The 15,819-nt window shown below is 39.2% G+C and overlaps 1 protein-coding gene across 4 annotated transcripts in view; it reads left to right on the top strand.

Annotated features, from left to right (window-relative positions):
* The window catches only part of negr1 (neuronal growth regulator 1), a 134,790-nt gene extending 126,001 nt beyond the window's left edge, over nucleotides 1–8,789 (top strand). For all 4 annotated transcript variants that reach the window (XM_029429314.1, XM_029429312.1, XM_029429313.1 and 1 more), the window contains one exon: nucleotides 3,780–8,789. In XM_029429314.1, the coding sequence (XP_029285174.1) occupies nucleotides 3,780–3,880 (101 nt within the window). In that variant the 3' untranslated portion in view covers nucleotides 3,881–8,789. The remainder of the gene's footprint in view (nucleotides 1–3,779) is intronic.
* The last annotated feature ends 7,030 nt before the right edge of the window (nucleotides 8,790–15,819 follow it).

Genomic DNA, 15,819 nt, shown 5'->3' with positions numbered 1-15,819 from the left:
CTAGCACAATGCAGCGCGCTCGGGCAACAGTGGACCGGCTGAGCAGGACAGGAGCAGTTGCTATGGTTACCATTTCTCGGCTCGCTCTCACAGCCCAGGAAAAACTGTGTCATTATCCTGTACTTTGGATAGGAGAAGAGAGAGAGAGGGGAAGGATACAAAGAGAGGGAGAGAGGGAGGTAGAAAGGGGAGACAAAGATAGAAAGGCAGAGACAAGGAGAAAGCAGTTCAGACAGGCCAGCCGTGCATCTAACACACACATCATCAAAATTTGCACCCATTTGTGCTCCTCTATTCACCACTTTTCCCTCTTTCCCCCCCCTTTTCCGCCTGTCAGCAGGAGCTGTGGTTTTCACTCTAATAGGTAAACAACTTCAGTGCCGACAGATAATGCTTGAAAATATCAGGTAAAAGCGAGGTGATAATGGGATCTCCTGTGAAAATTGTCTCCCACAAGCTTTTATGTTGGTAAAAACAAGATCAATCTCTGCATCATTGTATTTATTTTAACACACCAACAGCCATATGCCACTCTAATGACAACCAGCGCGGGTTCTTATAGAATTAGTACCCGAGCCACAATAACAACAGCACAGTGGGATAACAATCCTCCTCAAAGACGCTACCTATCTCAGAAACACACGAAGGAAAGGACGTTATACTGTATGTTCATGATGGCATCTGTGTGTGTGTACAGTACGAGAAAGTGGATATTTGTGTTGTTCGCTTTGCCTGGTAGTTTGTGCAACGTGAGGTCCACATCAGAGGAGTTACATTGTGAACTAATTACATGGCTGTGTAAATAGTGGCACCCTGCTGATATGGGCTGTGCACCACATGATTTCCCCTGGTAGAGCAGAGCCTGTTTGCACTGCCTTGCCGTGAGTGTGCTTGTGTGTGAGTGTGCGTGTGCAGACATACATGTGACCCATACATGCAGGTGTGTATGTGTGTGTGTGTGTAGAGAGACAGCCTGTTTTGTAACCTGTGAGGTGGGCTTTATTGAGCTGCAAACTAAAAGAGTGTGTCTGTTGTTGAGGAGGCAGAGTAGCCCCTCCAAATGAAAGGCTGGCCTCTCCCTCTCTGTCCGCCTGACGCAGCTCTCCAGAGAGACCTGTTCATATTACTGTGGCTGTCTGCTGGTCAGAGAAACACAAACAGCACAAAACAAAGCCTGTGATAGGAATGTGAAGAAAAAGACCTCGTGTTGCCCTCATTTATTCTCCTCTCTCCACTGATTACTTTTTTTGTATCACTATTATCAAAGACGGGAAACAGGGAAAGTGTTTTGACACCCAACTAGAAAAATATCAGAAGGAATAAAAAGTGTTTTAGAATCTGTGGTTAGTTAAGTATTTTTCCTTTAATGCTGCTTCATGTTGCTACTCCACTTCCACACAGGGAAATATTTTACATTTTGCTCCACTTAATTTGAGTTGCAGTAACATACTATTGTAGTTACTTTTTAGTTCAAAGAACCTGCACACCCACAAAGGCATTCGACCTCTAGTCATGTTAAATATATGGACCAATAAGAATAACAGTTAAGTTCAGTTGTCCCGCCCCTTACAGTACAGATGCAGAATAGTGGGGGAGCTGTCAATCAAACCTAGATTGTACAGACCCTCTATATAAGTCAAAACACCTGCATCAGTGGACTTCGAGGGTATGGGGGCTTTTTTAAGTAGGCCGAGATGATACAATGCTTTGCTTGTGATATAAAAAATATCTAGTTGGGGCCCCTCGACACATTCCAGATGTCATTGAGCTGTTAGCAGTTCCTCCAAAGAGTGATTTCCCCTCTGAACTTCTCACAGGGTTTCATTTAAATAACTGTTTTTTGTTGATCAAAGATCAAAAGCTATGATTATAGAGCAGTCAAAGAAAAATGTGTTGCTGATTTCAGTTGATCAGGAAGAAGCCTAGAAACCAGTTCCCAACCACATAAAAAAATATATATATATATATATATTTGAATTGGGTTAGTTAATAATAAGAATAATAAGAATAATTAACAATAATGAAAATGCCTCTTCAATAACAATAAACTCCTTTAATAATAAATAAATGCTTCCTTGATAATATGCAATATGCATTTATAAAATTAACCAATAAACAAAATAAAGCCTGAAGGTTTTAGCTCATAATAATAATAATAATAATAATAATAATAATGTGTAAAGCACCTTTCATGGCTAAAAGCAATCCCATGGTGCTACAGAGTACAATTATTGCTATGCGAGCATAAACTCCTGCAACAATAGCACTAATCTGTGCCCTGATTGCAGGTAACCTAGTACAAAGGTGTTCTTTAATAATCACTCTGCTAGGTTTCAGAATGCCAAAAAACTCCCTCAATCATAAAAGTTAAGACGGCAAACAATTCTCAACAGGGCCCAAAGAGTTTCTGGCTGATCATATCTGCTGAAATGAGGTTTGCATTAAGTTAAGGAAGGATCAGAATGCCCATCTCTCATAAGCCCTAAAGAAAGGGTGTCGTCACATCCTGATTGGCCAAGAGGAGAAGTGCCCCAAGCTGCTCTCAATACTTAATTAGCAGCCCGTCTCCACACCCTGCGCAACAGGTGATCTCAATGACCCTCCAATCAACTCAGGGCAACTGTGACATTCAGCTCAGATGAATTGTGGGAAAGAGAAATGACAGAAAGTACCAAAGAATGAGGGACTGCCCTTTTTTCCTACCCCAGTGCCTCCTATTGTGTTTATTTAATTGTATCCAAAATGTTATCCATAATTAGTGTCACTTATTTATTTTGATAAGTGACAGTGAGAGCTAGCAGTACATATTCACCAATTCCATAAATATTTAATGAATAGATACTACACTATACAGCATAAAATCGTAGGTACAAACAGCTCAAGCTGTACCACATGTTCTCCGAACCCAGACACAACTTCCTTAGCAATGCATGAACAACTGAAACAGACAAGATGGGTATTCAACAGCCACGTTTAGTACCAGCTGCTACTCTGCCTGCTCTTCAAGGTTTCTAATAGAGCTAATCCACTTGCAGATACCAATTGAACTAAACCAGGGCTTCTCAACCTTCAGTAACTTAAGGCCCACTTCTGATTTGTTAAAAAATTCTGAGGACCACCTTCCCAAATAAATAAGAAAAGAAAGACAACATGACAAAAAAAAGGAATAAGTTCTTGCCAGTTATGCCACTGTCGGCTGCAATGACTCAAATAAATGATGGCCACTGCAGGGATGCTACACCCGAGCGAAGCGCTAGCTAGCTAGCTAACAGTGGCAAAACGTGATGATGTCGTGATTAGCCTGCTGATATTCAAACGTAACAGGTCATTGAAATGATGCATTTTAACATGTTTTTTTGTGTATTGTTGAGCACATTTAGATATAAATGATAAATCAGTATTAACACTCTAATATATGATAATATATCAGTATTAGTACTGTGAATGTTGAGGTTTGAAGTGTATTTTGCTGGTAATATTAGTACTTTTACTTAGGTAGGATTTTAAATGGAGTACTTTTATGTTAACTTTGTGGCGTTGGTACTTTTATATAAGCACAAGACCTGAAAACCTCTTCCATTGCTGTTCAGAATCTACAATAGCAGGAGTCTGGTGAAGTATGGGTTTCTCTTACAAGCAGAGAAACTCAAAACAGCCAAAGTGGAACAGTAATTGCAGTTTAAACAGTCTCATTTTGAAGCACCATACCAAGACTGCAGGTTTTCAAAGTGAAAGCGCAATCACAACTAATCAGAGCTTCTCTTGTTTCCTGCCCACAGCGCCCAACACTGCACCCTATGGGAGCACAGGAAGTGCGCACATCCCGCTGGCCTGCCAATACCTGGTCCTGGCTCTCTCCTCCTTCATCAGCGTGTACTAGCAGAGGCCAGTCCAGATACAATGACTGTCGAGAGCATTTATGAATCCCTTTTGACATTGCTGAAGGCTGGAATCCAATCTGGTACAGTTTGTTGAAAAGCCGTGAAGGGGGAAAATAGGCAGCGTTACTTTGTGTGGGGATATTTACTTTTTCTTCCCTTTTTTTTTCTATGCTTTTTGGTGAAATGTATGTCATGTAAATACTATGATGTTTTTTTATTATTATAATTATTATTATTATTTCCTCTCTTCTTTCACCTCACTTTGTGAATCAGTGCAACACCCCCCCCCCCTCCCTCCCCTCCCCCTCCCCCCCTCCAATCATATCAAAAAGCCCCGAAACTTCCCAAATGAGTTACTTTCATGCTCTGGGAGGCAATGGCGCAGAAACATTTTCATCCGTTTTTGTACATGGCTAAAAAGAAGCAATTGTGCCAAGTCTCTCAGTACACAGAATTACCATGCCAATGTTGTATTGAATGTATTATGGGTTGTTGAACAAAGGGAAGACACTTAGATTCCTAACAATACAAATTCTGATTATGGAGTGTGCTTAAAAAAAAACTGGAGAAAAAAAACTGGAGAAAAAAAATCAAAAGAACAAAAAGACAGGGCTTTTTCAGGACCTGTATTGTCATGATTACTCACTAGATGGATGAACAGTGTTGAAGGTGTGTTTTGTTGTATTCTGAAATGGGTCCTTCAGTTACTATGCCTGCCTAACAGATTTGATCAGGCAGCCGTCAAAGTAGCAAAGTATACTGTATTGTATCTTTATATTTTAATATAGTGTAGGCTTTTGTTTTAAAGAGGGACCAGCTTTTCTCATTCGACCAAGAACATTAACACAGACTTTGTACAGTAAGAAGGGAGGAACATCGCTGCCCTATGTTTACATTTTTCTTGAAAATATAAATACTACATTATATACTCCGTACTTTTTCCTTTCAGAGAGTTCACATACGTGAATGTCTCAACAATCTGTTGCAGTCGAGAAGAAAAAGCAGAGCCCAAGTTCAACTATTGTAAGCTTTTCTCCTAAAGATGCGGTTCTTTGAAACATGCCACCTTCAGTGGGCGTCTGAGCAGAGCGTTCTGCCTGTGAATTATTATTATAACCTCCTGATCATCGACTGGCTGAAAACCCACATCTGCACACTGTAAGTCGCTTGAGGTTTTTGGCTTCAACTTTTGGCATGATACTTAAATAATGGACTCTGGGAAAGCAGCAAATCTGCATCACTATATTTTATTCCTCTTTTTTTATTTACAGATAATTCAATACCTAAATATATTATAGTATCTTACAGTAAATATATGTACTTTATCTCACCAGTTAACAAATAAGGGACACCTAGAGAGCCAAAAGTTAAGATTTCTTGCAAATACACCAACATATATGATCTAAAATGTATAATAATGAAACCTGCTTTGCCTCCAATCTGAGTCCTTCTCATGTTAGTTATGAACACAAAATAAAGACTACAAACATGCCCTGAGGTGCTCAGAGCTCCTCCAAGATGAGAGTTCATTTTATTCAAACGGCTGATAAGTGTCCACAGGGCCAGTGAATGTCCAGCAGAGAATAAATTAAACCATGAGGTCGTTTAATAGGAGAAAATGTGGCTTTTTCTTCACTGAAATCAACCATATCAAGGCTCAAAACAGTTTACTTTTTGACTGTCATGGCATATTCATCCTAAAGTATCTTCAATTCATGGTGTAAACAGAGATACTGTACTGTAATGCCTTAATAGTACCATAGACATTAAATTAACCTCCTTTAGAAGGACACTTCCAGAAGCTCTCAATAAAATACAACTCATTTGTTTGACATATTACTGCTTATTGAATGTTCATGAACCAGTAGCTGACTTATCTTTCTAATTCGGCGTTATTCAGTAAAAAAAAAACTAAATTTCTCAACTCGTGGCTCCTGCAGGTATTTTCAAATAAGCCAGTTGCATCTGATTTAAAAAACAAAAGAAGCAGTATTTGTCATACAGGTTGACATGTTTGCAGGTCTTGTTTGGATTTGGATTGTGTTATATTTTGCCCTGCGATCGAGGGACTAACCGTTCACGCAGTATTTTCACATGAACTTATAACTGCAAACTTCTAGAGAAATAGCCATCGCAGTTAAAAGACTTAAAGCACAAACACTGTTATTACTTTTACGTTTTGTGGTGATTTGTTTTAAGGTCTGCTAATCATTTTTATTTTTGTTTTTTTATTGTTTGTACTGAAACTTATCAGCTTGTTTTACAAATTATAAAAATACTGCACCATATGATCTTGTTTAAATGTTAAGGTATAATGAAAATGGGTCAGAAGTATATTTATTCTCTTCCTTTATGAAAACAATGTATAAAAAATTACATTTGAAACATGTAATACTGGATATGTGACATTTATTTGAATGAGGCACAGTATGGCATAGTTTATAATGTTGTCGGGTTCATTTAGATGCCATAGCTGTTGTTGATTTTTTGTCAGACGAGTACATTAAAAAGAAAAATGTTTGCAATCAAATTACCTACTTTTTGAAACAGAGAGGGTGTGAACCAATATAACAGTATTATAGAACAGAATCAATGTGTGTATATTTGGAGAAAATAGGATAACTTTTGATCTTTAGAGCCAGTGTGTAGTCATAGTTTTCACACACTTGCGTGTTTAACGATGTGCAGAGAGTATGGTTGTGCTGCATGTCAAAGTTAACCTGTGTTTTTGAGGTGGCCATTTTACAAATATTCATACTTTTTATGAATGGAACCAGTTTTTTCCAAAACCGTTGGTTCTTAAACCTGGTCGAAAAATACATACCTCCTACAGACCAGCCGGCTATGTTTGTTTGTGATTTCTTTGAAACAACTTTTGCTGATTAACTAAAAACAACTGCTGTTCAGAGTCATGATGATTATTGTGGCACATTGGTGACAGTCTGGAGTTTTGTTGGTTGCTTGTCTGAGCAGTCAACGCTAGTATTCATACATATGAAATGTACTGGATGTTGAGTAATGGTATTAACAATCCCTTTTATCGAATCACTATTATTTGCAATAAAAGTCTTCATGTTACAATATAAACCCACATCTGAGTTCATGAGCACTCAAAAGGGGGTTTGTCATTATCACTGGGACAGGGTTTGAATCAGAGCGCGCCAGTAAGACGAAGTCCTCCTTAAAATACAAAATGTCTCGTCGCCACGTCAAAATCCTTCCCCGTATGTTGTAGCTAGACGGGAGTCGGCTAAAGCTAGCCAATATTAATTTAATAATACTCACATACACACACACACAACATTTTATCCCCTAAATCAGGATCTTTGAAAGTGTAGGACTGAGCCGATCAATTTAGATAAAACGTGATATCTTCAGCTTTTATTGTCAGATGTGCTTTACCACATTGTTGTCACTATTTCCAGAAGCAGACCACTACACAGCAGTCTCCACTAAAAAAAAAATACCACTTTTTGGAATAATGATTAGAGTAATGGAAAAATAATTTTACTTTGCCGCAGTATTGTAGCTGCACATTGCGAGCTGCGGTACATTGGTCTGCTTTTGTAGATACAAATGAATTATCAAGTCCTTTTGAAGTTGACAAGCAAAACACTGATTTGTCAGTGGAACAGTTAAACCCTGGTGAAACAAACACTGCTGGGACTATTCAGAGGCTTGCGAGGCGTGAGGGAAATATCAGTCTTTGTACAGCGTAGCTTGAATTATTGAGTCATCTTAATTTTGCCATATCATGCATATTTGATCCCCTCCCCTCTGCCCTCAAACCCTGCATAAATCCTCCTGAGCCCAGATGGCCAGAAGCCACAGTACATAGGATTAAACACCATTTGCACTGCATCCTCATCATTGACTGGAGTGTGTCGCTCAGTATATATGATCTGGAGATATTTACAAATGTAAATCACTGCACATTCATCATCCATCAGAGGGCGATTACGCCTCTCTTTTTTTTTATCGCAACAGCACAATGCTTTCGTGTATCCTCTGACCTGAATACACTCTTGACTATATAATCCACGGTTGTGTGACCTACCTCATAAAAGTTCAGTTGAAAAAGTCGTGTTGATGTACAAGCTGAAAAGAGGCCATGCCACCCACCTGCGGAGATCACTGCGTCACCCAGCGTCCCCAGCTCACAGTGCAGGGGAAAAAAATCTCTCTCTCACTTTTAAATTTAAGATAAGAGGATTTTAAATATTCATGCTAGTGCGTATTATTACGGCCCCACATTCCCCACTTTTTAAATTGTCCATTTTAAAGCTCCTCTCACCCCGATGCATCAGAATCATATTGTTCTGTCTGCATTTATAACAAGTTTGGATTTATGGAACAACAGCTGAGTCTTAAAGGGGGACAAGTACTGTACTGAATGTGCCTTTAAAATATTTGATCAATCATAACCAGCCCTTATTTAGATCACTAATGCTCCTGCACGCAGTCTTTTAACTTATCGCTCACCTCAGTTTTCACCGGCTATTTATAACATGAACTAAACATTCAATATGTCAACATAGAAGCTGCATCACTAATTAAGTTTAACAGTTATTCTAACACATGTAACCCCAAAGTAGCATAGACATACAAATGAATTAAATAAAGTTAAATGTCATAATTAAATTAATTAGGATTGATGCATAGTTCAAGTGTAGTCGTGTATTTGACAGAAGGTTCAAATCATCTTCTTCCTGATTATTATCAGGTTAAACTGTGTACACAAACTGTTTTATCTTCTTTATTATGAAAGGCATGTTAATAATCTTCTCTGTGACGGACATACTGTACCTGACACTAAAATATTCCTGCTCCAGAAAAAAAAAAAAAAAAAGAATACACAGAGCTTGAGTTTAAACAAACAGCAAGAAATGTTTTGCGGATGATGTGCCACTCTTAAGAACCATCAGGACTAAGTCAGAGACTGCTGTGACACTGCAACAGTGTATTACTCCGGCAACAGGAGCACAGACACTGTATTGCCAATACCAAGCTCATGTGTGAAGTTGATTCCATACAAAGTGACATTCACAGGCTTCGAAAACAGACATGATTAAATATCGACAAAAAGTCTTTTTTGTATTGCAACTAATACAAATGTTCAACCCATCCGTGTGTGTTTTCAGCGCAAGATGCTTGTTATGTGACCACTCAATGCTTTTTATTCTGCAAATGAATATATGTAAAACAGCATTATCCTGCAGCAAAACAAAGGCAGCATAAACTGTAGGCTATGGAAATGATTAGCATTGTGTCAAAGTGCTGTTTGGCTCTTCAGAAAGGCGTCTGTAGCCGGCATGAACGCAGAGGAGAGCGGAGGAGTTGTGAGAGAGGGATTCCTCCTGACCCCGCGGTTAATGAAACCCTTCCTGTGCCTTTGTCAGTTTAAACTGGGAGATGTTGTCATACTACACGCGGGAGCTGCTGCCTGGCTCCTGCAGTGGCCATCTCACTTCCCTGAGCAGCATACTGAGTTGTCAGTATCAAAAACAACTCTGTTTCTTGAGTGCTAGTGTTCAGTTTGGAAGATACGATTGTTGAACAGCAGGAAAATGCTTTCCCTCCTGTCAAACGCTGGCAGAAAGAGTCAAATATATTTAAATTCTGCCTCTATAGCCAGTCTCTGGGCAAGTTTGATTGAGTACTAAATAAAAAAAAATTATTCAATTGGTACAAAAAGAGAGTAATTTCTGACTGGTGTGACTTTTCTTTGAAATCCCTCTGATAGTGTGGCAGCTGCCAATGTGAGGTTGCATCAAGTATTTGTCAACCTGTCCCTCATTATTTCCACTGAAGTGGAAAATAAGTTGCTAGCCAATGATGCACAGCCTGAGATACTGCCTGGGTTTTAAAGCAAGCTATCTCACCCAGGTCTCTCTCTCCATGACGCCGATGACTGAATGGCACACTGCGAAGCGTTTTCACGTAAAACTCCCGGGCAATTGTCAGTTTTGGTGAAGGATTGAACGGGTTTGCCATAGAGAGAATGTCATCATTTGACTGACAGTAAATGTAATCCTATTTCCTTTGTTTTCATGCCCCAAAAGGCAGATTACACATTGTTTTATATACACTGAATGACACAGCAAATCAGTTCTTTGTAGCTCCATTTCATCATATGTGTCTTCTGTGTTTGTTTAAATGGAGTGACCTCTGGTAGAGTTCAAGGTAATGAGTAATGAGGTGCTTTGTTTCTGTAAATTAGATATATTTACTTGCCATTTTTGCCATTTTCTTTTTACAAACACTGGGAATGGATATTATAAGGTTGAACATCCTGACACTTTCTACATGGACTTTTGTTTCTCTTTTTTTTTTTTACATGTTTGCTTTATTTAAATGTTCAAATCGCCATTCTGAAAAACAATATGATGAGAAGTCTGGAATGGAAATGTTTACTTAAATGTGTATGAAGGTCCTTTAGCCACCAGGGATATAGTTGTACATTTATAGGCTCTAGATCACTGGAATGATATATATGGCTTTAAGTGGAATTGATATATCTATATATAATATATATAAATATATATTGATATTTGTCCAGAAATAAGAAAATTCATGTACTTTAATTACTTTAAAGCTTACATTGTGTATAGCACGTATGCAAGTCCATTTTCATCATGTTTGATGTAATTTTGTAGCAGTGGTTTGATACTAATAAATGGCAGTTGATGATGGACTTGTAGATTGTGTTTGTGTTGAACTGATGTGACCTTCACAACGACGACGCTCTGCTTTTCATATGTGTTCAAGAGGAATCCGCTTAACTGAACATATTCGCTCCGGAGCCGCAGTGGAATAGCATAATCTATTCATAACAACATGTCACAGACTAAAAATATCCAAGTCATCCATTTAATGAACAGATACTTTGTGATTAGAGGTTCTTGTGTGTAAACAACCTTTGTTTTATTTGTTTTAATGGGAATTTGTCATTTCTTTAATGGTTTTTTAGATTTTCTTTAGTTGTATCCTTTATATAAAAGTCCCTTAATAAGGCCCTGTCACACATATCCGTATGACAGAAACGTATGCCGGCCATATGAAATATCGGCAATAGGTTGATATAAATTAAATACGTCCAACTTTTCCACAGCGGTGTTGTAGCTGACATATACATAACTAATTATTATACGTATGTCAAACATTGATATCGTATCACTTACCTATTTAAAACGTATCAGAGCGTCTGGCCAACGGAGCTGGAAAAGTGCCATCTGGTTCACGTCATGCTGATGCTGGAGAACGGCTAACATGCTGAACGCTAGCTGTACTGTAGAAACACGTTTAATAAGTTACTCCGTCGTCAGGCATCATCTTAACATAGGGTAGGAATAGGGTTATCCACTCGTTATCAATACATTGGCTGTAGGCCTCACAGTCGGCCGACGTAGCCTATATCTAACGTACCTATAACGTAGTCACGTAGGTATTCACGTACTATATTTACGTAGGTAAGTAGTCACGTACGTATTCCGTATTCACGTATGTCTAACGTCACGTAACGTCTGCATATCTTATGAAGCACACGTCGGGTACGTCCGGTAATTTTGAACATGCTCAAAACATCAGCGTTCAACAACGCACCCCAGCGTAACACAGTGAGCTCTTAACGAATACTACTTATACCTTACCTTATATCAACGTACACCAGCGTGTTGCCAATATTTTGTATACGTTGGGTATTCGTCTGATACATTTTGTATAAGTAAGTGATACGATATCAATAGGTTAGACATGCGTATCTGTATATGTTCACTTTTCCGATCCGATGAACAGTTGGACGTATTTGGACTCTGACAAATCTTCGTATGCGCCGTCATACGTTTCTGTCATTCGGATATGTGTGACAGGGCCTTAACATTCAACAGTAATAAAAGAAAGAAAACTATGGACTTTGGTAAACAGTAAAACAATCATTATGTCTTCTTTCATTTGCAACAGAACAACAATTTGAGAAATGCAGAAGAATAAAGTCAGAAGATGTTTATAACAGGCACTAAGATCTCTGTTAGTTTCCTGTTTCCTTACTTTAATCCAGGAAAACCATCTTTCCCTAACTTTAACCAAGAAGTTTGACAAAACAATCCCAACTCAAGGTCATCTTAGGCACAGTGGTACCCGACCATAACCAAATGAGCCCAAACCTTAGCAAGCACAAACTAGGCTGCAGCATTCAGGTGTCAATGATGTCGATGAAACATTCATGTGTGTCGTTTTTTTGAAAGGAAGTTTAGATGTCGTGAAAATCAGCCCCAATATTCCCACTTTAACTAACTAATTAATGGTTTAACACAATTATTAAGTCTCTACTTGTTCCCCCGGTCCCTCTAAAAGCCTGTCACAGTGGCAATGGGGAGTTTGATATGATGAGAAATGGTTAATCCAGTGGCTGAATTATTGACTGGAACCAAAATGTGAGGACAGAAATCCTCCGGGAAGAGAGTTGAACTGAAGCTGCTCTACACTCTAATTGCCCCCCCCGCCCACCTTTCTTTCTTGGCAGCCCTTTGTTGAATGTTACAGAGCACTGATGAACTCGGCAACACACTTTAAATGTTCCAATAATTAAAGCCCACTGAGATTGTCAAGATAATGCACCACACAACAATAAACTGCAGCAATCCAGGAGACAACAGGTCTGAGCACATTGCTTTAATTGTAGTGTTCTTGCAATGGGCATAGCTTGGAACATTTTTTTTCTTCATGTGGTTTACCCTCTCACCTGAGAAGACAGTTGAGGCAAGTGCAGACTTTGTGGCTCTGGAGAGAATATGCAAATGTGAGGAGATGGAGTTTATGATCCAAAACTACTCTGCTCTGAGATGGGACAATAAGTGCCGGCAGCTGAAGTCAGGAAGGAAGAATTTGCAAAGTATTTGTGATATAAAAGTGAGAATAATGAGAGATGTGTCTCAGGCGGATCCCTGCTCTAACATGCCAATTAGGACGACTGTGACAAGCTGAGATGGCCATTTGGACGTTTGATACGTTTTGATAGAAACGTAATGCTGCCCGGATTAGGTTTTTTATCACATAATGAGGAAACTTCGCTAATGAACAAATTGTTAATAACCTCAATTCCAACTCCTCTCCTGTGTGGTCCTTCCGTCACTGAACTCAGCTCGCTCAGCAGAACCTCTCTCCGTCTTCAACGGACGCTTGAAAAATACGATATTTTCGAACCGCGGTGACAAGTCACGTCCACATTCGTCAGCGGCTCATCAACATCGTGCTGGAGAGGCTGTGACCACCTTTTGTAATCGTTCAAAATTAGCTGATGTACAACTAATACTGAGAGATGAACCAGCTGCTGTTCCTTATGGAAACAAAGAATATATTTTAAGATGTTTATCGTTAATTGTGGGATTATTTAGTACTCTTTGCTGGTTACAGAACCAACCAACCACAATCACACAGGACAGACAGCAACAATCAATCCAGTATTCTGTATATAATGGAAAACATGAAGGAAAATTTAACTTTTCTTCCCCACAGATGGACTCCAATCATCACATATTTGGCCAAAGAAAGACATCTGTCCCAGTAAACAATCCCAGATTAATAATATGTTAAACTAGAAGATTCACTGGCAAGTATAACGTGTATGTACATGTTAACATCGACATAAGTATTTTTAAATGGAGCCCCTGCCACTTTCTTCTTAAGAGGGTACACATCAGTACACATGTATTCTTTCAGGACAAGTTTCTTTTACATACATGGTTTAAATACCGACCCTGCTCTTTGACACTTCCTACACTCCTATTTAAAGACTCTTGTACATGAGTACATGTTGCATTCTTCTACATTTACTAACGTCTTGATAAACTAAAATGAGTTCATATTCATTGTGTCCACCACTGCCGGTCTGCCGCCATGCTCTCCCAAATCCGACAATAAACACGCAATCAGTACACACATTTGCAGTTTCTTCAAGATGTTGTCAAATTCAAACACACAGAGTCAGGGTGCCTTACATAACCATAAAAGTAAGCCTGGCGGGGGCTGTCATCAAAAGTGTGCCTGCAGTCGCCTTCCTGAGATGAAAAACAAATGAAACTCTTTGAGGCTGAGCTGATTCCCTTCCTGTTCTGCAACTCCATCTGTCACTCCCAGCGACTTATTCTGAGCAAGAGTGCCTTCCTGCATGACCTCCATCACAGCGCGAAAGATGAACGAGGTGGGTCTGGTCTCTGTCCTCTGTCTTCTCTGTGCCAAGGCAGCAGGGGCGCCGAAGCATCGAGAACACCTGCAAACTGAGAGTAATGAGGCAGCAGGCCGCGCGGCCGCCCATCCTCCCTGCACTAATCAATCCAGCTAGCCATTAAGGGAACCAAGAAGAACTGCAGCTAGTTAGAGAAAGTTGCAGCTTCATACCTCCATAAACCCTTGTCTGCTTGGTGAAAGTGGTCATCTGTAGTTTCTATAGGATGATAATTAGTTTTTTATGTTTTTACACTGCACATCCCAGTGACCACATCCTTGACTTTTTATATTGCTGTTGAGTTTCTGCCACCATTTCTGCCTATTACAGCTCTTTAGTCCATTGTTGGAGCCATAAACATTAGACACAGAACTCCTGGTGATCAGAGCAGGGAGTTTCCATAAGCTGAATTATTTTTCGCATAATAATCGTGCATTTATCGAGGGTCTAATGTAAGTGGAATGCATGACTATGGGCTAAATAAATACATTTAATGTAATTGAATCATTGAATCTGTATTTATATAAAAATGCAAATGCATTTAATGTTGATGTTTAAAAGCAGGGCTTACACACTTCCTGAGAGATTATTTTTTCCCGAACCCCCTCAAGCGGTGGATGCCATCTTAGTACATGAATGGCGTTTGCAAAAAGATGTTTTATTTTGGCTTGAAACGTCCATCTTCTCTCTCTTCCATCCCTTCAATCTCGTGGAGTCTTCTTCTTTGCTTTCCCCGCTTCTCTTTCTTCCAGCCTCCGACACAGAAGCCAGAGATGCACTGGAAAAAGACACGCTGTCACACGGTGCATATCCCAAAACAAATAATCATGCCACCGTGTCATTACCCAACCTCGACTTTCTCGGAGCAATCACATTCAAAGAGCATTTTTCAGGAGCTCCCTCCTCAGCACAACTAGTAAGCATGGCTAATGGAAATTTAATCAGCAGCAAGAGAGGACAGCAGGCATAATGCAACAGATGATAAATAGAAGAAAGATGCAAATGGTATTTATTTTAGACAGGCCGTGCTGACAAGCCTGATAATGCCTCATCACGCAGTTTCTCCCTGAAGCTTCATTTTGATGGCTCCAGAGTGGTATGCACCATATTTCACAGCCTATCATTTATGGAATAAATTGTGTTATTCATAGAAATGTTTTTTTGTACCTTTTTTCCTGAATGTCTCTTGTCAGTGGTGCTTGAGCGCCATGGCTGTAGGCTTAAATTAATAAAGAGAAATGTAAATTCTTGCAGTCATTACAAACCAACGGTACTTCAGAATCCCCAGCCTGTCCATGTATTTAAAGACACAATTGTTCCTTTTGTGCTCTCTTCTAGTATTAACAAAGTTTGTACTTTGAGCTAAAATAAAACTCTGAATAACCTGCACCTCCAAGAAAATGAATTTACCCTATTTTATTTCTATAGAAATGTCCATATAATGACATTTCTTTACAATTTCATTACAATGAATGCTACTGTATGAATCATGTGTATGCAGCCCACGCATGACGCACATTCTGTTTTTCATCTCAACATGATCTCAAGTACAAAAAGTGTTTCTTGAATCTATCCAGTGACTAAATACTGTGTTTAGTCCCAAATGTCCTTTCACAGTTGGCTCTGCGTCCTCGGTTTGTAACATAAAAGCTACGTTCTGGACCTAAATCTGGTTATTTTATTATGTGACTCAGATCTGTTATTAAAACTGGCATT

Source organism: Cottoperca gobio, chromosome 4 (genome assembly GCF_900634415.1).
Source record: "Cottoperca gobio chromosome 4, fCotGob3.1, whole genome shotgun sequence".
In the NCBI taxonomy this organism is placed as follows: Eukaryota; Metazoa; Chordata; class Actinopteri; order Perciformes; family Bovichtidae; genus Cottoperca; species Cottoperca gobio.
The sequence above is the reverse complement of the archived record's forward strand: the minus strand, read 5'-3'. Positions and strand labels throughout refer to the sequence as shown.